The sequence below is a fragment of the Bos indicus genome, chromosome 7, assembly GCF_029378745.1.
Source record: "Bos indicus isolate NIAB-ARS_2022 breed Sahiwal x Tharparkar chromosome 7, NIAB-ARS_B.indTharparkar_mat_pri_1.0, whole genome shotgun sequence".
NCBI classification, from domain to species: Eukaryota; Metazoa; Chordata; class Mammalia; order Artiodactyla; family Bovidae; genus Bos; species Bos indicus.
In genome coordinates this window covers 92844401-92865409 of record NC_091766.1, presented here as the reverse complement: position 1 = coordinate 92865409, position 21009 = coordinate 92844401, and the positions used below count along the sequence as shown (strand labels likewise).

The 21009-nt window shown below is 39.9% G+C and overlaps 1 protein-coding gene across 2 annotated transcripts in view; it reads left to right on the top strand.

The window, feature by feature from the left end:
- The window catches only part of ARB2A (ARB2 cotranscriptional regulator A), a 423598-nt gene extending 402860 nt beyond the window's left edge, over window positions 1–20738 (top strand). For both annotated transcript variants that reach the window (XM_070794035.1, XM_070794037.1), the window contains one exon: window positions 17003–20738. In XM_070794035.1, coding sequence (XP_070650136.1) covers window positions 17003–17145 — 143 coding nt within the window. In that variant the 3' untranslated portion in view covers window positions 17146–20738. The remainder of the gene's footprint in view (window positions 1–17002) is intronic.
- Window positions 20739–21009: the final 271 nt, after the last annotated feature.

The following is a 21009-nucleotide window of genomic DNA, read 5'->3' as shown; positions in this document are numbered from 1 at the left end:
AAGAGTCTTATCCAATACCACAGTTCTAAAGTAGTTGTCTGAATAATATAATAATACAATTGTCTTCAAAAAATATGGTTCTCTAAAGAATATATAGGTCACCCATTCCTTTAGATGTGTATGATTTTATCTCTTAAGCACCTGACTGTCAGGTCACCTAAAATTCATTATACTGATGTACACCTATTTTACTTCTCCCAGGTTGCCCTTTAGTAGTGTGCCATAAGCCTGCATTAAGGATGCAGTTATTAAAAACAACTATTCTGCACAACCGATTTGTTTTTACCACCTTGATGCAGTGAATTATCATCAACTGTGTTGCCTTCTCTGTGTTTGTCAATGGAAAGCTCAGTCAAATTTTTGACCATCATCTGGCAATTACACAGGTTTACATATGAGTCATCCTTATGTGTTAATCTTACCCTATCCCTGCCTCTACACTATTTCTCTACTGTTTTTCATTTATTTCTCTTTTGTCCTACTATAATGTATATATAAGTCATCTTAAATGCTTTTTCAATGAAATGTATGAATAAATATTAAATAAGTAAAAGTAACTACTATACTTTTGCTTAATATAATATTATTAAAGTTTTCACTGTAGGGATTAAATCACTGTAGAGATACAATTTTAGCCCCATTTTTTATATTTTGTAAATATATTTTTTTCTAGTCAGTGGGTTATAGCATTCTTTATTAGAGATTCCTGAAGTACTTTTGTCTTGATGATACAGGTCTTCCTTTATTTTTTGTAGGAAAGTTTTAACAACTCATGATCCTACCAGTCCATAGACATTGTCGTGCCCCCAAACACTGCAGTCTGACTAACTGAAGACATCTTACTGTCAGTAACCAACTTCTTCATGTCTCACTGTACAGATTAAGCCTCCACCGTAGTTAACCTTCTCAGTGGATTCACAAGCTTTCCCACCCATCAGTGTGACTTTTTAAATTTTCTCTGTGGAAGAGAAATAAAATAATAGATGCCATTCACATTCAGTGATGCCCAAAGGATACAGTTGAGATTCTTTGGGTGGTAATTCCCATCCATTGCCACTTTAACAAGATCCAAGTAATAATTGTAACAATGATTTTAAAATATTGGGGGGGGGGGGGCGGGGAAGAGACCTTTATGACCCTATAATTAACTTTAAAATGCTGCTTGGAACCAGGGTACAAAGCAAACAAGTAGGAACAATATGTACTTGGCAAATTTTGTACCACATGTAAAATCTACTTTACATCCATTGCAATATCTCACACCCCAGTATTGCAACTGTTTACAAACCCAAAAGTAAATTTAATTCCTGAGAGGAAAATTTAATTTCTTGAGCAATAATGAAAGATTTCCCCCTGTAAGTCTTCTGGACAGTTGCAGAAAAGCCTATATGGACAGTCCAATTAGAATTTTGAAATGTCTTTTTAGGATAAAATTTAGTACAGATGCAGTAAGGATTATAATTATAAATAATTTTCATAACCCTTCCTAATAATTACTTAGCCGTTTCTATTTCTATTCAGTTTTTAATCATAACTCAGTCCTTAGTGGAACTTAAGGACTGATACTCTAAAATATTATCTGGCATTGAAGTAACCAGTCCTATCTAATATATGCCCACATCATTTTCTAAACTAGGAATAATAGGAATTTACTGTGTTTACATGACATATTTAAGAATATATATTTCATTTAAAATCAATGCATTTTTTATCTTAATGGGAGATATTATTCTATATGTATTGTCGGTGTTGTGTAAATAAGTTCAGGATCCTGTAAGGATTCTTCTCATGTAGAAGGCAGTTGGATTATGTGATTTTTTTTTTGTTTAAGAAAAGGACATTCAGAGAGGAAATGCCTTGGGGGACAGAACTGAGAATAAAATTAAAGTAGTATCAGACAGGTGAGGGCAAATTCTAGACTTAAATTGAAAAGACATCCCAGTGTCAGGAGCACAGGTGATCCTCCAGAAGCTGTATGCCGTAAGGTGACCGCGAACTTTCATGACCAGTAGTGAGCAACTAGATGACATCACCTGACAAAACCTTTTCTTTGTTTTTTTCTTTTAAAGTGCATCATCACAAAATCAATCAAAATAGACAATGTAATAATTTTATGCCAGATTTATATTATTCACAATAATTTGTTTTATGTGATATTTCATTTGTCTCTATTAGTTAATGTTCTGAGTACATTTGGAGGCTATTTTGCTTATAGTTCACAGTTTCCTTAAATTTACGACTAGAAGAAATGAAAGCTCTAAGAATTACAAAAGAAAAAGCTGAAATTATTCAGATATGATTGTTTATGTAGAAAATTCAAAATCTACAGATAAATTTTTAGGATAACAAGGGTAATTTAGGAAATTTGCTAGATACAAAATAATTATACAAAAACCAATTGCATTTCTATATACCAACAACAAGCAGTTAAAGATCTGTTTATGGTAGCATCAAAAACATGTCATACTAAAAAAAAAAAAAGTTAAGGGACATAGCATGTTCATAAATTCACTCGACACAGTAAACTTGTCTTTTCTCCCCAGATTGATAACAGAAGTTTAAGGTAATTCTTATCAAAATCCCAGCAAGATTTTTTTGTAGATACAACCCTTTGAGGTTTCCAAGACAACCATCACTTCTGACACCAACCACAAGTCGGCGTCACTAAGCCATCTTCAGGTTTCGTCATTTGCCAGGAGCACGCACAGTGCTCACCGTTACAACAGTAAAGGGGTGTAGATTAAAATTAGCCAGGGAGAAGCGCACAGGGCAGAGTCCAGGGAAGTTCCAAGGATGAATTTCCATTTGTCCTCTTCCAGTCGCGTCTTGGCTAGGGCTATCTTTTCCCAGCAACAGTGTGTAAAAATACACATAGAATAGTGCAGACTGGGGAAACTCACTTCAACCATGGTGTCCAGAGTTTTTACTGGGACTCAGCTCATATTGACATGGTTGACCACCTGCATTGCTGACTTTAATCTCCAGATACTCCAGAGGTCCAGCTGAAGCCTTTTGAGGCAAGGTCAAATAAATCATTACTGTACAGTAGACATACATAACTTTATTCTAAAATTTATATAAAAGGGCAAAGGAACTAGAATATTCCAAACAACTTTGAAAAAGAAGAATAAAGTGGGAAGAATCAGACCCTCTGATTTTAATACATCACTGGCAAAGATACAAAGAAAACTAGATCACTCACACATTGCTGGAAGGACTGTAAAATTGTGTGATGACTGTGGAAAACAGTGAGGGAGTTTCTTGCAAAACAAAACATGCAAGTAATATACAGCCCAGCAGTTGTACTCTTGGGCATTTATCCCAGAGAAATGAAGATTATGTCACAGAAAAATTCATACATGAATATTTAGAGCAGCTTTATTTATAATAGCCAAAAAACTGAAAACAACCCAGATACCTTTGAAATGGGAATGGTTAAACTGTGGTACATCCCTATCATGGAACACTACTCAGCAATAAAAAAGAACGAACTATTTATTCATACAACAACCTGGATAAATCTCCAGAGAATTAAGCTGAATGATAAAAGCCAGTCCCATGAGATTATGTACTGCATGATTCCATTTATATAATATTCATCAAATGACCAGATTCTAGAAATGAACAGATTAGTGTTGCCAGAGGTTAAAGAAAGGCTGGAAGGAAGGTGGATGTGGCTATAAAGTGAAACATGAGTGATCTTTGTGGTGATGGAAAGTTCTGTAGCTTAACTGTAGCATGTTAATATCCTAGTTGTCGTATTACACTATGGTTTTATAAGGTGTTCCTGTAACAGGAATCATAAGCAGGACACAGGATCCATTTGTGTTATTTCTTACAACTGCATATGAGTCTATAATTATCTAAAAATAAAAAGTGTAATTATAAATGAATGAATCCAAAAAATTGAAGTGCAAATCCTCTGTGGAGAAACTGATAAACCTTCATTAAGAGACATTAAAGATGATCTAAATAAATCGCAAGACGTATCACAGTCACCGATTACAGGATTAACATTGTAGGTATATCAGCTCTCCCTAAATTAGTGTATAGGCTTACTACAGTCCCAAGTCATTGAGTGGCTGCGGCGGTCTCTAGTGGCTACTTTCCCACCTTGTCTTTCCTTCCCCTCCTCTTCCTACTGGCTGCACAGCAGAGGTCTGTGCTTTTGAGAGTCTGACAAAACAATATAAAATGATGCTGTAGATACAAAGGTTCATCTGACTCACGTATGTATTCAGAATACCACTAGCACTTTGCTTTGTGAAGTCACCAGTTTTAATTGCTGTGATCCTCCGTATGCTTCCATTTCCTTTATTTCAAAAGAAGACCCATCATCAAAATAGTGCAAAACCCATAGAAAACATCTATGAATTTATGTTTTATTGTATCTTAATAGCATTTAATAAGTATCAGGTTTCTGGTGAATTCACTTCTAGATAGTTTTTTATACAACACATATCTATTAAGCCTCAGCTGTGATTTCTGGAATAAAAAGTTTTGAGGCATTACCCTCAAAGGATTTGGAGATAAAACAAGATATTTTCATACATGAAATGACTAGTTAAGCAAAGTAAGTATATGATAATATAGTATCTGCTATATATACACAAAACACTGAAACATGAAGAAAGGAAGTGGTTGGTGTGGGGTAAGGAATCAAAGAAGTTTTATTAGAGGAAGTAAATATTGAACTGAATCTGAAAGTAGTAAGACATCTCTGAAAATGTTTTATTATAATGCTTAGTCACTTTAGAAATATTAACTGTATTTAAGCAGTGTCGGTATAGCTACGGCCTGTCACAGCTGCTCTGGACTTTAGATTTCTCACTTGTGAAATGGAGCTGTTAGATGAACTTTTATCTTGGGTTCTTTCCACGTCTTTACTATCTTATATTTGCTATGTTTCTATCTGCATCTAAATTTGAACCAAGCTCACTACATCTTGGGAGTGCAAGCTCTTGAACAGTTAAAGTTTGACTCTGCAAGTTCTCAGTTCTGACACTGTCCTAAACGTCATTTGATGCTAGTAAATTGTATTTACTAGAGAAGGACGGCATTTAGCTAAGTAGAACTATGAGATACTCTATACTTACCAGCTAGTTACTGGCGGGCTGTGGATCACCTGCACCTACCTCCTCAGTTTGTTGGAGAGAGCAAGAAAAACACTCTACTCCTTGAGTTTCGGTTATAGAGTATCCAACCACTATTACATTCCAATTTTAGAGGATTTTATTTCTAGACTCTAAAAGCTGGTATACACTTCAGTATAGGGTACATTGGTCCATCTGTGTTGAAGATGAGTAAAGTTTGACCACTGCCTTCAAAAACTTCACCATGGTAATCAATCTCTTCTCTGACTGGACTTCAGAATCACAGATGCCCAGACCCTGAGATTTTGAAAAGGTTTAAAAATTGTCAGCTGACCTGGGCCTGGGAGAATGGGGGATATTTATAGAAAAACAGTTGATGGATTACACCCAGAAAAGAAGACTTAATCTAGGGAATGGAGGACTTTAAACCACGTGGAGGAATTTCTACATAATTTGAAAGATTCTGAAGAAAATTGGATATGTTTGAGCAGAGAAAGAGGTCTGTGACACAGAGGATACTTTAGAATGTTTCATCTGGTAGCAGGGTACAAGACAGAAGAGGGTGAAGGCTGTGAAGTTTGTTAGGAGGAAGTTTCTGGAGGCTAAATAATAGGTCATTAAATCCAGACTGGTAACAGGGGAATAGAAAGGGGAAAAAAAAGAGATTGGAAAAACTTTGCTGAGGTATAACTGTCAGGATTTGGTAACTGATTGGATCAGGAGTCAGGGAACAAGCAAAAACAAAATCAAAAGCGACTGAGAGGTTTGTCTGTTCATAGAAGCGAAGAAAGTGGGAAAGCCTGCCTGGAGAGTAAGTCCACAGTCACCTCTGGGGGCCTGCAGACATGGAACACAGTGAGAGCACATTCCCAGCCTGGTACCTTTCCACCACACACACCAGCCCAGAGTGGCAAGAACCCAGATGCATCAGCGGAGAAGAGCACAGTTGTTAGGAAAATGCTGTCTCTAATCCAGCTACTACTTTGAAATATTTTATTAGGCTGCCTTTCAACTCTTAACTGCATATGACTGTTGCCTACTACTATAACTCACTTTATGTGAAACAGAAGTAGGTGTGTTTTACACTCTGAAGTGTGCGGGAGGAGAATGATCTACAGGTGGGAGGAGTTGATAAGTGCAATCAGGGAGGGTTAAATCCATCATTCCAACTCCCCCATAATCCATTCAGTCTTTACCAAAAAAAAAAAAATAAAGGGTACTCTTTAAGTACAAATTATATTTCTCCTTTGATGAAACTCTGCTGCTTGTACTTGGAATAAAATTAAATTAATTCCATTGTACTTGAAATAAAATCAAAACCTTGCACTGTGGCCTGAGAAACCTCACATGGCTTGGAGGCTGCCCACCTCTCTGAATCGTCTCCCACTTTCCCCTCACCCTCCATACTCTGGGCACTGACTCTTCAGTTCCTTGACTGTGACTTGCTCGTCCCCTGCTCAGACCCACCCCCCCTGCACCCCCGCCCCCAACCTCCCCACACCCCTGGCCCTTGTTCTCCCAGGACCCTGCCTACAGCAGCCTCCCCAGACCTGCATCTGGCTCCCTCTTTCCATTCTGGTCTCGGGTCAGAAGTCTTTTCCATCAAGTGTAAATGGATGACCACCTCTCCTCCTCTTTGTTCTCTTCACCTCCGCCATTGTGTGTGTGTGTGTGTGTGTGTGTGTGAGATTCCCCTACAGTGCTTCTGACTCTGAAATTATCAGGTTCATTGGTGTACCTGGTTATCACTTGTCATCCCCACCAGCACATATGCTCCAAGAGCAGAGTCTTTGTATATCACTCACAGGACCCATGGAAAAAACTTCCCACAAAATATATCCTCTAGAATAGAATCCACGGTTGAGGGAAGAGGACCACAGAAGACTCAGATATGTGAACTAGTAAATGATTTTCTTTTGCATAGAAATAAAGTATTTTGCAATCCATTCAATCTCTCCCTGCTGTCTCTTTCTCATTCTCTCTCTCCCCTCCTCCCCCTTACTTCCCTTCTCTTACTTTCTCTCCCTTTCTCCCCACCTCTCTCTTACTTACACAAACACACACACACACAAAGTCAGACTGGCAGCCATAAGCCATGGGTATGTAGCGAGGAACACAGAGAAGCTGGAAGAAAAGGGAAGCCTGACAAGATATCTAGAAAGCTGCACTAGCCCTCGTGATCAGAAGCAGGCCCAGAAAGCTCTTTGCTGCTTGTGTTGGAAATAATACGATCAAATATCTATGGAAACAGCTATGTCATGATTCTTTGCATTCCTTATTTAGAGCTCTGTGCTCGTACGATCCTCTGGTAAATTCAGTTCAGTTCAGTCATGTCCGACTCTTTGTGACCCCATGGACTGCAGCATGCCAGGCCTCCCTGTTTATCACCAACTCCCAGAGTTTACCCAAACTCATGTCCATTGAATCAGTGATGCCATCCAACCATCTCACCCTCTGTTGTCCCCTTCTCCTCCCGCCTTCAGTCTTTCCCAGCATCAGGGTCTTTTCCAGTGAGTCAGTTCTTCGCATCAGGTAGCCAAAGTATTGGAGTTTCAGCTTCAGCATCAGCCCTTCCAATGAATATTCAGGACTGATTTCCTTTAGGATGGACTGGTTGGATCTCCTTGCAGTCCAAGGGACTCTCGAGTCTTCAACACCACAGTTCAAAAGCATCAATTCTTCGGCGCCCAACTTTCTTTATGGTCCAACTCTCACATCTATATGTGACTACTGGAAAAACCATACCTTTGACTGGATGGGCCTTTGTCAGCAAAGTAATGTCTCTGCTTTTTAATATGCTGTCTAGGTTGGTCATAGCTTTTATTCCAAGAAACAAGTGTCTTTTAATTTCATGGCTGCAGTCACCATCTGCAGTGATTTTGGAGTCCAAGAAAATAAAGTCTCTCACAGTATCCATTGTTTCCCTATCTAATTGCCATGAAGTGATGGGACCAGATGCCATGATCTTCGTTTTTTGAATGTTGAATTTTAAGCCAGCTTTTTCACTCTCCTCTTTCACTTTCATCAAGAGCCTCTTCAGTTCCTCGTCACTTTCTGCCTTAAGGATAGTGTCATCTGCACATTTGAGGTTATTGATATTTCTCCCAGTAATCTTGATTTCAGCCTGTGCTTCATCCAGCCTGGCATTTCGCATAATGTATTCTGCATATACATTAAATAAACAGGGTGACAATATACAGCCTTGACGTACTCCTTTCCTGATTTGGAACCAGTCTGTTGTTCCTTGTCCGGTTCTAACTGTTGCTTCTTGACCCGCATACAGATTTCTCAGGAGGCAGGTCAGGTGGTCTGGTATTCCCATCTCTTTCAGAATTTTCCAGTTTGTTGTGATTCACACAGTAGATCACAGAGCTGGTAAAATTACTTTTGAAAATGACAAGGGGAACCTAGAAAAAGAGAACTTTTGCCCACACTTGGGCTCATATTTGACAGGGAAACAGTATTCCTGGAGGCCAGGCCTTGTGACAACACTAAGAGTAGTACACGAGACAAGAGGACTTCCACACCACCTATCTGGGTTTGATGAGCAATTATAGCAACTAAAATGTGTCCATCTTCTATTGGCTAGGAGAGGCGCACTAGAGAGGTCTGCCAGGTTTAGTGTTGAAGACCCATAGCTACTGTAGGCTCTCTACTCTGCCTGAGAAATTTGCTTCCCAAAGTTGTCTCCTTGAATCTTAAGCTGCCCAGTGCCCAAACCACCACCCACTCCCCTTCCATAGATGAGAGAAAAGATGCTGGAGGAAAGGACAGACTTTCCCAGAAGCTGCGAATGACCCAGAAGTTTCTACCACTGATTTTTTTGCCTTTGTTTCAGCCTGTTATCCCTAGTCAAGCTTGATGACTTGCCTTTAGGGTCTCAACACGATCTCAGCCTTAATGGGTTTGCAGCGTTGTTAGCAGTCGAAGACTTGCCTGTCTCTCCTTCCATGAGTAATTTAAGCAGGCATGTGACACGTTTAGTGAGCTGCTCTTGGCATTTTCCTCACTCAGTCTCAGTGATCACCCCACTTTGTTTGCCCCCACCCCCACCCCCACGTGACTGAGTCTCACACTTGTGCCTTCTAACTTGGAGAGTCACCATCAGGAGCCCTTCTGTGTTCAAATATTGGTAGATTTATTCTTTTAAATGATGTTCTCCTTGGAAGCTCTAGAATTCATTTTGCAATGAATTTTAGTAGTAATATATGTTTTCTTTCTTTTTAGAAGGCACATTATTTTTCCATGCTCTAGTATTTCTCTAATTCTTTATAGCTTTCTAAAAATAACCACTGGTGAGCTCATAAATTCATTGGTTAATCCCACTGGGACTCAATAATGCATATTACAGACCTCCTGATTTTTATATATTAGATTTTCTCAAGAATTCCCTTACCTGTTATTATCAACATAGCTATATTGACAGGGTCTTCATTACTTCCTAATTGCTCATATTTCTTTTTCTTGTTAAAGATCAATTTTTAAAATCAAGCCTCGCCAGTTTGAAAGTATCATAGATATGTTATCCTGTTAATGTGTTTCATATCTTTCTTGTTTTTTTCCTTTCCCCCTTTATCGTAAGAAGCATATAAAATTTATTCATTATCTTTTTCTTTAAAAACAAATTCTTTTGCAGGGGAGGGAGATGTCAGGGAGAGGGTAGGGAAACAGTTGTTTTTCCTCCTAAAATAAAAATATTAAAAAGGATATTTCATATTCAGAGGTGACTTTGCGAACAGTGATATTCCCTATTCTAAACCAGACCCTAAAATGTAAATTATGCATAAATTGTTGAAATTATTCCATGACCTTTTGGTTTCAGACCATGTAAAATAAGGTGACTAACAATAACTAGAATAGTGAATGGCTGCCCAAGAAATTCTTCTAAATTATCTTTTCAATGAGACCTTACTCATACTGTCCATCATATTATAGTAGTAAACCTCACCTCTGGAAAATCTGGGTGTGTGTGTGTGTGTGTGTGTGTGTGTGCACGCGCGCACGCATGTGTGATGTCACTTGAAGACTGATTATTTGCTTTCCCAGAGAATTCTTCACTTTATTAAAAGATTCACTGAAGAAGTAGATAACCTGTTTCTTCCTTTAAAAATATTCTATTTACAGAAATTGTATTTAAATATAACTTTTTAAGACATCTACTGCATAAAATGAGGTACAGCTTCAGAGTAGTCTACATCTACCAAAGTAAACATCAGGATTTTGGCTGCTAACTCAGTAGCATATTTTGGCATAGTTTTTGCCAAAAAAAAAAAAATTCTAAGCACTAAGATCAAGTGAAGAGGAGTATGGACAAGGCAGATTTGCAAGAAACACTTGAATTAAAGTCATCATAGGAAGAAGTAAGGGGCATTAGACAAGGCAAAAGACAGCAATGTTTTCTTCTCTCATACTATTCTTTGAGCATTCCACTGACAGTACTATTTCCAACTGTTTCTTGTTTAATTTCTAAATGCTGATACATAAATGCAGCCTCCTTTCTCAGCTCCATTACAAGACACTGTAATGTGTGGTGTGTGTGGAATGTGTTTGTATGCATAAAAGACACATAAAGTCTTTTGGGAAAACTTGACACATTTTAGCAATTTGATCTTCCTCATATGACTTATAGTCTCATCCTTTATACTTAAAGTTTCTAACCTTTTTGACCATTTGTGCTATCTCTACCTCCTTGAAATTTGCTATAGTTCATTTTTTAAACAATTGAGAGATAAAGAACATTCAGTGTAGTATTTTAATTGGAAGATCCCCTGTCTACTACCTTTTGGTTATTTCACAATGAACAACGTCATTGACAAACTATTTGTGAAAGAAACATTAAGTAAGAGAAGTAAAAGGCACTTTCTACCCTGTGTAAGGATAAAAGAGCTAGCTGTAGGTAGGGTTCAGGTTATAATAAAATTAATCTCTAATGTAATGAAAAAGAATTAACTTCATTTTTATTTAAGCTGACCCTTGATCATCTAAAAGCATACTATTTTAACAAATATTTTGTCATGCTTTTAACTGTCCTTAAATAAATTCTAGAGATAACATAATTCACCTACTTACAAGATTGCTAAATTTTTGTATCCCCCTAGTTAACATATGAAGGAAATAAAAGAAAAATAACCCATAATAATATGCATGCTAAGTCGCTTCAGTCGTGTCCGACTCTGTGCGACCCCATAGACGGCAGCCCACCAGGCCCCGCCGTCCCTGGGATTCTCCAGGCAAGAACACTGGAGTGGGTTGCCATTTCCTTCTCCAGTGCATGAAAGTGAAAAATGAAAGTGAAGTCCGACTCTAGCGACCCCATGGACTGCAGCCTATCAGGCTCCTCCCTCCATGGGATTTTCCAGGCAAGAGTGCTGGAGTGCGGTGCTATTGCTTTCTCCAAATAATATGCATATCACTATTTAAAGTGCTCAAGAAAACCTGCGTGGGTCCTGTGCATCGGCTCACCAGGAATTCTACATCTACAAATACAGGCCAGTTGCAGGTGTGCTTATCAGTGGCTCAAGAACTGTGAGCAGTGAGGCCAGTGATGAGATATTTCTCATATAGTAATCCATTCTTAGTAATACTCTGAACAACACAAGGCACAAAATTCCTTCACTTTACATGGTACCTGATTCCTGGAAAATTCTGTTATATTAAAGAATCATGCCGGAATACTTTGTTAAATCTAAATTCTAAGCCCATAATCATAAACAAGTTTTACAACTACACAAAACATTTGAAAACCATGTACAGTGCAGAACAATTCTTCACGCTGTAATGCCCTGCAAACTGAAGGATGTCCATCTCCCCGGCCTTCTCCCAATAAATGTCAAAAGCTCCTCCCAATTGTCTTGACCTCCAAAAAATTTTCCTACAGATTCCCAAAATGCCCCAGAGGCCACTACCATGTCCATTAAGAACCACTGATTATGACTGAGCAAGGGCACTTTTTTGTAATAAAGAACTGAGATCCTGCACATTTATTTTTTTTTTTGTCCAAGGGTCAGAAAGCTGTGGGTGACTCTGAGGGTGGTGGGTGGTGTTTGCCTAGGCTCCTGTGTGAAACCCCAGCCTCACTGATGAGGTAGAAGTTGCTATGTGCTGCTGGTAAGCCCAGGTGATGAAGGGAAAGGACACTGATGATGGATGCAGCGCCCTAGAAACAAGGAATAAGTCAGGACATGGGATGAGACTCATGGAGTTCTGAGGAGCAGCTCTCCAGTAAGAAATGATGAGTGTGGGAAAAAAAGAGTAAAAAGTATTTGCATCATTCTCGCGTCATTTTTCTGTCTTATGTATATTTTTTCCATGCCACCCTTACCCTAAACTCACTCCTGTGTTTGTATCATTTTCCACCTTGGAAATGTCTTTATTATAATTATTATTGTACAGCTGAATGGGTCATCACTTAAACTCCAGGAGAACTGTAGTGCATCAGACAAGCGGGGGCCTCAGGGAGTGTTCAGTTCAACACTTGCTGAGGCCCAGAGGACAGTGATGCTCTTGGTTCCTCTGAGTTATCTGGATTTTGTCCGTGAAGCTGCCCCTTCTAGGGGCCATGGTGGCCTTGTAACTGCCAAACTGAATACTTTTCTTCCACTTGAGTTCTTCCAAACCTCCCTAACACTGTTCATCCCCTCATCTCTTTCTTCAGCTTCACAGACTGAAGAACAGCACCTAAAACACAATGTAAATGACCTGCAGCCCAGACCTCTTCCTGACTTTCCTATCTTTTATTGAACCATCACCATCCTCCAAGTCACTGTGACTATAACCAAAGTCACTTCTTTATTTCTCCTCTTTATTCACCAGTAGCAGCCATCGCTTAATTAATAGGCAGGTCTTATTCATTTTTCCTCAATACCTATTGAGCCTATTTTTTTGTTTGTTTGTTTGTTGTTTTTTTTTTTCAGAGTCCATAAGCCTGTTCTATACATCAGTGTCTCTTTTGCTGTCTCATATACAGGGTTATCGTTACCATCTTTCTAAATTCCATATATATGCATTAGTATACTGTATTGGTGTTTTTCCTTCTGGCTTACTTCACTCTGTATAATAGGCTCCAGTTTCATCCACCTCATTAGAACTGATTCAAATGTATTCTTTTTAATGGCTGAGTAATACTCCATTGTGTATATGTACCACAGCTTTCTTATCCATTCATCTGCTGATGGACATCTAGGTTGCTTCCATGTCCTGGCTAAGAATGGCTGCGATTCAAAAGTCTACAAATAATAAATGCTGGAGAGGGTGTGGAGAAAAGGGAACCCTCTTACACTGTTGGTGGGAATGCAAACTAGTACAGCCACTATGGAGAACAGTGTGGAGATTCCTTAAAAAACTGAAAATAGAACTGCCTTATGATCCAGCAATCCCACTGCTGGGCATACACACTGAGGAAACCAGAAGGGAAAGAGACACGTGTACCCCAATGTTCATCGCTGCACATTTATTCTGATACTGAATTGATTTTATGGACTAGGAAACTGAATTTGCCCCAAAGGTGAATCATCCAGTAAGAGAAAGCCTGCCAGTCTAAAAGGATACAAAAATCAACCTGGGAAAACCCTTTACTCCTCATTGTGGGAACAACTTAGATTAGGAAAATGGGAGTTTGAAAAGGAGAAAGATGTTCACAGTCCCTAAAAAGAGGAGTTTTTGCTAAGGGTAAAGTTGTGGTAGAGCAAAGACCAGGCCTAACTATAAAACCATGTTTATCTCCTTCAAGTAACATACGTTAGTGCTGACTGGACTAGTTTCCATGATACCTACACATCACTGCCGTTTATTAATAAATGGCTGCTTTTTTAGTTAGCCTAGACTTTCCCCCTTTATTTGCTCTTATGAACAGATGATATAATGGCCTTGTGTTCCCATCCTGACGGAAGAAGTTCCCCTAAAGTGGTATATTTTTTAATTACTAGAAAGCTGCTGTCCGAAGTTTCCATTCTGTTAGTATTGCTATGGGTGGATATTCATACTAATTTTGAATATTTTGATTGACCTTTGGCCTTGAATTTTCAAAAATGGTCTCCAAACATGTTTTTGAAACGTGCATACACAGCCCCAGATGGACATGCAACTACCTAACTTCCAAATGCTATTTTTAAATTATTAAAAATCTACTTTCAGTAATTTAGAAAAGAAAGCCATTTTTATATAAGATATTTATGTTACCACTCCTTAGTTCAGGGAGAATTCTCCCTCCCCAACTTCCTTCTTCATAATTCAGTTTCTAACCCACCTTGCTTATTACTTTACTCCTAGCAATTTCCCTTCCTCTGACAGAGCACACATTCTCATTATTTATTCTCTTAAATTGCAAGGGTAAATACTGAGGGCCAGTGCAGGTCTTCAGTTATCTCAGGGACTTTGGTCTTTTCAGCCCAAGACTAATCAAGCAGAGAGTCATCATAAGCTAAAACTAAAAAGCCTTTGTAGTGACTTTATCACCAGGGAAATTTGTTCATCCTTCATAAAGACTGTCACCAGGAAAGAAAAAAAAATAAAGGAGTTAAAATTGCTTCAGACCATTTGACTCCTTAGGTCCCTCTAGATTCATACATTGAATTGGTTTTCAAGGGGTGGGAGGAATTATGAGAGGAGCTCCCTAAGAAAGCTTACAAATTCATCATAGCCTTGATAACATTAGTAAGTCTAAGTGTGATCACTACGGAGGAAATGCCAAATGAGCCTGGAAGCATGGGAAATGAGAAGGAAAAGAGACAATTAACACCTTTTTTTTTTTCCCTATTGTGTTTGGGGATGGGTGTTTCCATGTAGTATGCATCGGAGAATAGTCAATACAATTGACTTAAAAAATATTTTTTCATTATAAGTGCTACTAATAATTATTATTGAAATGAAACTGGACTTACAAGACTCTAGAAACAGGGTTGGTCATTTCATAAACCGGTCCAGAAACTGGGCCCCCTTCTAAACATACCCATGAAATATTATTTAAAGTAGGTATGTCTGAGCTTATCTAGAACTGCTCACAAACTTCTTTTGTATTTGGAGAATATAGATGACTCCAAATTCAAAGGAAGTCTTTAAGACTGTTAGCTGAATAAATCAGTGAAAGTTATATACTGACAATAAATATCAGGAAGTTAAATATATTCTAAAGAACTTGAAATTTTACACTTATTGATGCAGGCACACATATATATAATTTTTTTCCCCAAGAATTCTACTAAGACATCAAAATCCAGTCAGGCACGTTAGGATTTGCCAGGATAAACCTACACTCATCTTCTTTCTCCCCCTGACTAACATTGAATTTTGCCCAAAATGAGTAAGCAAATGGAAAGATGACCTCATTTTTCAGTCTGAACACAGCAGTGTTGGGGGATATTTCTCAAGGATATGACTTCAGTACTAGATCTTAGTTCCAAATGCAGGTTCATTTGGCCAATCTGTAGAGGACAGGAGGGTAGAGAGCATCCTTCTGAGGACACCTATTAAAAGAGGGGCTCTCTAGTAAGGCCAGCTCCCACAGCTAAGTCACAGGCACAGAATATAGCTTTCTGCTCTCTGGTCGAGGCAGCCATAGCATCCTTATTGTTGTAACTCCCAGATTGTGATACTGTCACAAAACTGTTGCTAGGCAACAAATGTGGTTACCAGGACTCAGCGAATAGCTGAAGGGGAAAGCAAAGTGTTGCACCATTGTAGAGTAACCATAGCAATGACCTACTATTACAGACTAAAGAATTATCATTAACAATGTTAAAGTATCAGACAGAGGCCCCGAATCCAGAGACTTCCAGGCAGTGTCCCTCTGCATAATTGAGTGATCTAGGAAGCGATTTCAACCGTTTCAAAGCTATTCACTCATTATTTCTAGGGGGACAGTCTTTGTTGCTGTCATTTTTTTGTTTGTTTGTTTAAAAAGTGTTCCGTTTATACAGCTATTAGTAAAACGATGTAAGCTATCCCAAGGAGTCAAAAACAGGTTAACGGCCTCATCTCTTCTGTCTACATCAATGTTATTATTATTATTATTTTGGTCTGTCTCAAACTGAAGATTTTATTAAAAAAAAAAAAAAACAAATTTACATTAGCATGAAACTGAAGCCCACAGAAAAGAAGCTGTAGTAAAATAAAAGAGCTCCATAAACTGACCACTTAACTTTCATTTGGTGAGTTGCATTCCTCCTGACAACATAGGGGGGCCTAGAGGCTGTTTTACTAGTGACTGCCTTGAAACACTGAGGGGTTTTGTTTAGCTTCTGTAAAACTGTCCCCTAAGATCTGTTAAAAAAAAAAAAGGAAAAGAAAAAACACGTAAGCTGCTGGGACACTAAACTCGGACGTGTTTGCTTCTCTCGGAAAGCAAAGAACCGTGAGTGCTCCGCGGTGGGTGCGGCCGCGGCCGGGACGCCGAGCCGCGCCGGGGAGACCAATCCCCGCGCGCGCCGGGCCTGGGGGCGGTGGGTGGTTTTCCCCGGCGGGAGAGGGAGTGGCCCTTCCCCGCCCCGCGCCTCGATTGGCCCGCAGGGGGCTGAGGCCGCGCCTCGGGCGACCGCTGGGAGACTAACGGGCCGCGGCCGCGCATCAGGGTCGGGGGGTGGCCGTGCTGGGGGGGCTCCGGCCCGCGACGGCGGAGTCCCGGGGTCGCGGACCCGGGCGGGCGGAGCCGCGGAGTCGGCCTGCGAGCCTCCCCGCGGGGCGGGAGGGACCCACGTGAGCCCTCAGGTACAGGGGTGGTCCCCAGGGGTCGACCCCAGGGGGTCGCAGGCCGCGGAAGGGCGGGGGCTGGGGAATGCTGGGGTGGGGGGCGGGACGCGGTCTCCGGGACCGACGATCGGCGGCCCAGTGTTCCCCCGCCCCTCCTCCCGCGCCTGCGGCGCGCGAGGCCACCGCGTAACCCCCCTACCCCTTCCCCTGTCTGTGCGTTTTTTCAGGCACCGACCGCCACGAGCTCACTTCCTGGAAGAGCTTCCCGTCTATTTTCAAATTCTTCACCGAAGCCTCCGAGGCCAAGAGCAGCTCCCTCAAGCCGGCTCTGACGCGGCGCTCGCACCGAATAAAGCACGAAGAGCTGTAAGAGGAGAGCGAGAGCGAGGACGCGGAGGGGGGCGGTAGAGGGGGGGGCGAGGAAGCGCCCCCGGAGCCGGAGTCCGCCCGCCTCACCCCTTCACACACAAACACACACACCCCGCCGGGCCCGGCGAGCCGACTCCCAGCCCCTCATTAGATTGTTTTCCCCCTCGGGCCACAGGGCCGTGATACATATATATAGAGAGAGACACATCTAAACGGCGTTCGGCATTATTTCTAGATGAGTGCACTGTCAAAGCAATCCGGGTCCACCGGTCGCGCCGGCGCTTCCTGCGGGCCGAGCCCGCGGCTCCGCGCAGACAGAGGCTGACGGCGCCCTGCCCGGCGCGGCCCGCGCGCCTCAGAGGGTCCCGACGGAGCCCGAGCGGGCGCTGCGGGGCGAGCGGCGTCCGCGCGGTCCTACCGCCCGCCGCCGCCGCGTCGCGCCGCTCCCACGGCCCCCGCCCCCCGCCCCCCCCCCCCCCCCCCCCCCCCCCCCCCCCCCCCCCCACACACACTTTACCCAGAATCGTGTCCATTTTTTGTCTCTCCGAACCCAGGCAAACTTTTTATTCTAGACTTAAAACTCCCATTTTCAATAGAATCTTTTTTCTCTCTCCGAACCCAAGCAAACTTTTTATTCTAGACTTAAAAACTCCATTTTCAATAGAATTTTCCCTAAGGACTTCTGTCTTTTTTTTTTTAAGAAGTTATACAGTTACCCATCCAAAACCAAATTCAAACCCCCCAAAGTCAAGTTCAAATTCAGAACATGCATGCGGTGATGTACTGTGTAGTTTGAGTGGGGCAATTTGTGCTTTCCCTAACAATCTTATTTTTGAGACCAGAAGTGCGTGCACACACACACACACACACCCACCCACCCACCCACCCAAAAAACGGATAAAGTACCGAATCCACGTTATGGCGGAAAATCCTTGCCAGTTGAATCTGAGACTTTACACAGGTCTCTTAATTGCAGAAGAGTGTTCAAACCAGTGCATAATGATGAGCAAATCGTTTAAGTGTATGAGTGAAAGGTTTCATTTTCAGTGAAATTTCCAACTTCATCACTAGAATTTACTTTCTAAAATACACAGTGTGTATTGAGTAGCATTGTAATTTAGATAGCATAGTTAAGTCTTGTTTAAATCTTAATGTAGAGGAAGTTTGTTGTTAATCTTAACTGGATTGATATGTTCTGAGCTTTGGGGGTGGGGGGTTGTTAGGCCTTTTTTAGGGAGATAATTTTTTATCCTCATCAGGAAAATGAACTTGTCTGCTCTTGAACCTTTTCCTTCTGAAAGACTTAGTGGAACTAAGATGATTCTTTTTAGTTTTCTGCTCCAACAGTATGAAAGACTTTTCTCCTCCCAACCCAATGGTATAATTCATAGTTCTCCACCTCCTTTGTAAGGTTTTGCCCTACAGTTTCAACAGTTAAGTTTTTTAGTCCAGCTAAGATCTGGCCAACAACACTGTGAAGTATAAGGTAAAAAAAAAAGTTAAGATTTTGCTGACTTTTAAATTCACATGTTAAATCTTAACATTATCAATTTTTTAATTGCTTGTATAATTTAATTACCTAGAGAAGATTCTGTTTCTAATAAGTGAGGATCTGAATTTAATATTTTTCCATCCTTTTTTAAAGTATATGCAACAATATGCCTGCCTTATTTGAGGTCATGATAAAATGTACCCAAAATGACTTAGGACTGTCTGACTCCTCAGAAGAATAACTTAAAAGGAAAACCTCATTCTTTTTATATTATGAATCGATTTCAGCAAGTTTTAAAACTGATAGTATCTGTGTTTGGTACACAAGTGCTTTAATTAGTTCTCATAATTTTAATGATGCTAAGTTAAGGTGATCTTTCTTCAGTAGTCTTACATGAGTATCTTTTGATGTTATTTTAGCAGAAACAGCATAGATGGAAAAATTAAAACATCGTTTTATCCAAGTATAACTCCAACAATGTCAAGCATGTTGGTCTGCAATCTTTTCTGTTTAGAAGTAATGGTGAACTGTGTTAACTAATGGTACCTTCCACTGACAGGCTTTGAGAATTTATACCGATTGTATGTATTTGTCAAAGTGTTACAAATTGTGTGGTGTTTTCAGTATCTGAAAATGTTCACAGGGAACTAATTTTATTGGTTTTTTTTTTTTTTTTAATCAGCACTTGTACAGTAGTCGGTTTGTGAAGCTTCTACAACTGAATTAGAGCAAATACGCTCGGGTTATAAACCAAATCACTCCTATTCCTTCTCTTCAGTTTTCTCACCTCTTTCTTTAAAAACCTTTACTGGTAACTGGAGTAAATCACTGTTTAAATTGCCTTTAAAACTACTGTGTTATTAGGCCTTATTTACACTATCTATAGAGAGCTATTTGCAAACTTAAGTTGTGTAAATACAGTTTCTACTTGTGGATCTAAGCTGTTGCCACCGCGAGAGAGCTAGGCATCCCGCCCTAGACCTCCAGCTGATTATTAGTAAGATTCCTTGTAATGTGGAATTTTTTATAACCTGTTGATTACAGGTTTCTTGGTATGAATATAATACTGTTATATTCACCTCAATTTTCCAAGAATAACAAGTTAGTTGGTAGTAGCCTGCCTGCTTGAACGAGATAAAGGGTTAACAAAATTTCTTTTCTGATCTCCCATTCTGATTTCTTTAAACAAGTTTTCAGCAGAGTAGAGGTTTAAAGTTTGGAAGTGGGCTTTTATCTTTCTTTTTTTAACTGTATAGTGAGTTCTTAGAGGAAGTGTAATGGGAAGCAAGGAGTTGCTGATAAATCTAAGGTTCAGAATAGTCCTGTTAAAACTTAAAAGCCAGATCCTGGCTTTGGAGCTTTCTAAAGATACATAACCATACAGCCATTAAAGGTTTTCATGGATATTTGAATGGGGAAGGAGGAGATGTACTTGTAATAATTGTTCTTTTCTCAAGTTTCTACCTTGTGCTTCAACTTGGATTACTTTATTGTTTATACCAAAAGAAAACTAAAGCACAGGAGTTTCCTATATATGATATATTTCTGTTTACTATTTTAAAATAAAAAATAATTTTCCCAATATTCAGTGATGTGTTATTCTTGTTCAGAAGTTCATTTTATCACATATAGAGGTCAATAAAAGCAGAAACTTAAAAAGAATGATGGGACAGCATTTATCAATATTATAAACCTTACAGCTGCTTATTATTACTATTATTATTGCTGTAAAGTAATATCCTAACTTCAGTTGAGTCACTCTTTAGGTTGGAACTTTCACAAAGCTAACATTTGTTTTTAAGACCTGAAATATCTCCTTAGCTACAAGGAAATTAGAACCTGTTGTTAAACTATCATTTTATAAGATATATTTTACTATATATGGTAAACAAATGTGTTTTCCAGAAGGAGTCTGCTGAGATTAAATTGCTCCCAAATCCCTATATAGATCCTGGATGTGTTATTACCTCTAATCTAAAAATATCCTGTTTACATGTATTTCACAGCTTTTCCTTCTTTAAAACCTGTAACTCCTTTGAGGGAGTGTGGATGACAAAATAATGTTTCCTGTATTATCAGTGCTAATAAATTAGAATTTTTCATTTTTCTCTGGATTACCGGGGGGTGGGGGGGGGGGGGGCGGGTTCCGATCCAGACACATGTGTGTCTCCCGTTGTAATCATGGATTGTAACTGTAAACTGACAGGGTCCTTTCGGTGTCTGTAATCCTAGCTCATTTCAGAAAGATTACTATCACAGAAAGTCTAAAATTTTCTCAAAAACTTTGCCTATGCCTCTATAGAGAAAAAAAAAGTCTTTAAATAAATGTAAAATAGTCTCATTTTTGAAATATGGGTGGCAAAAAAGGATAAT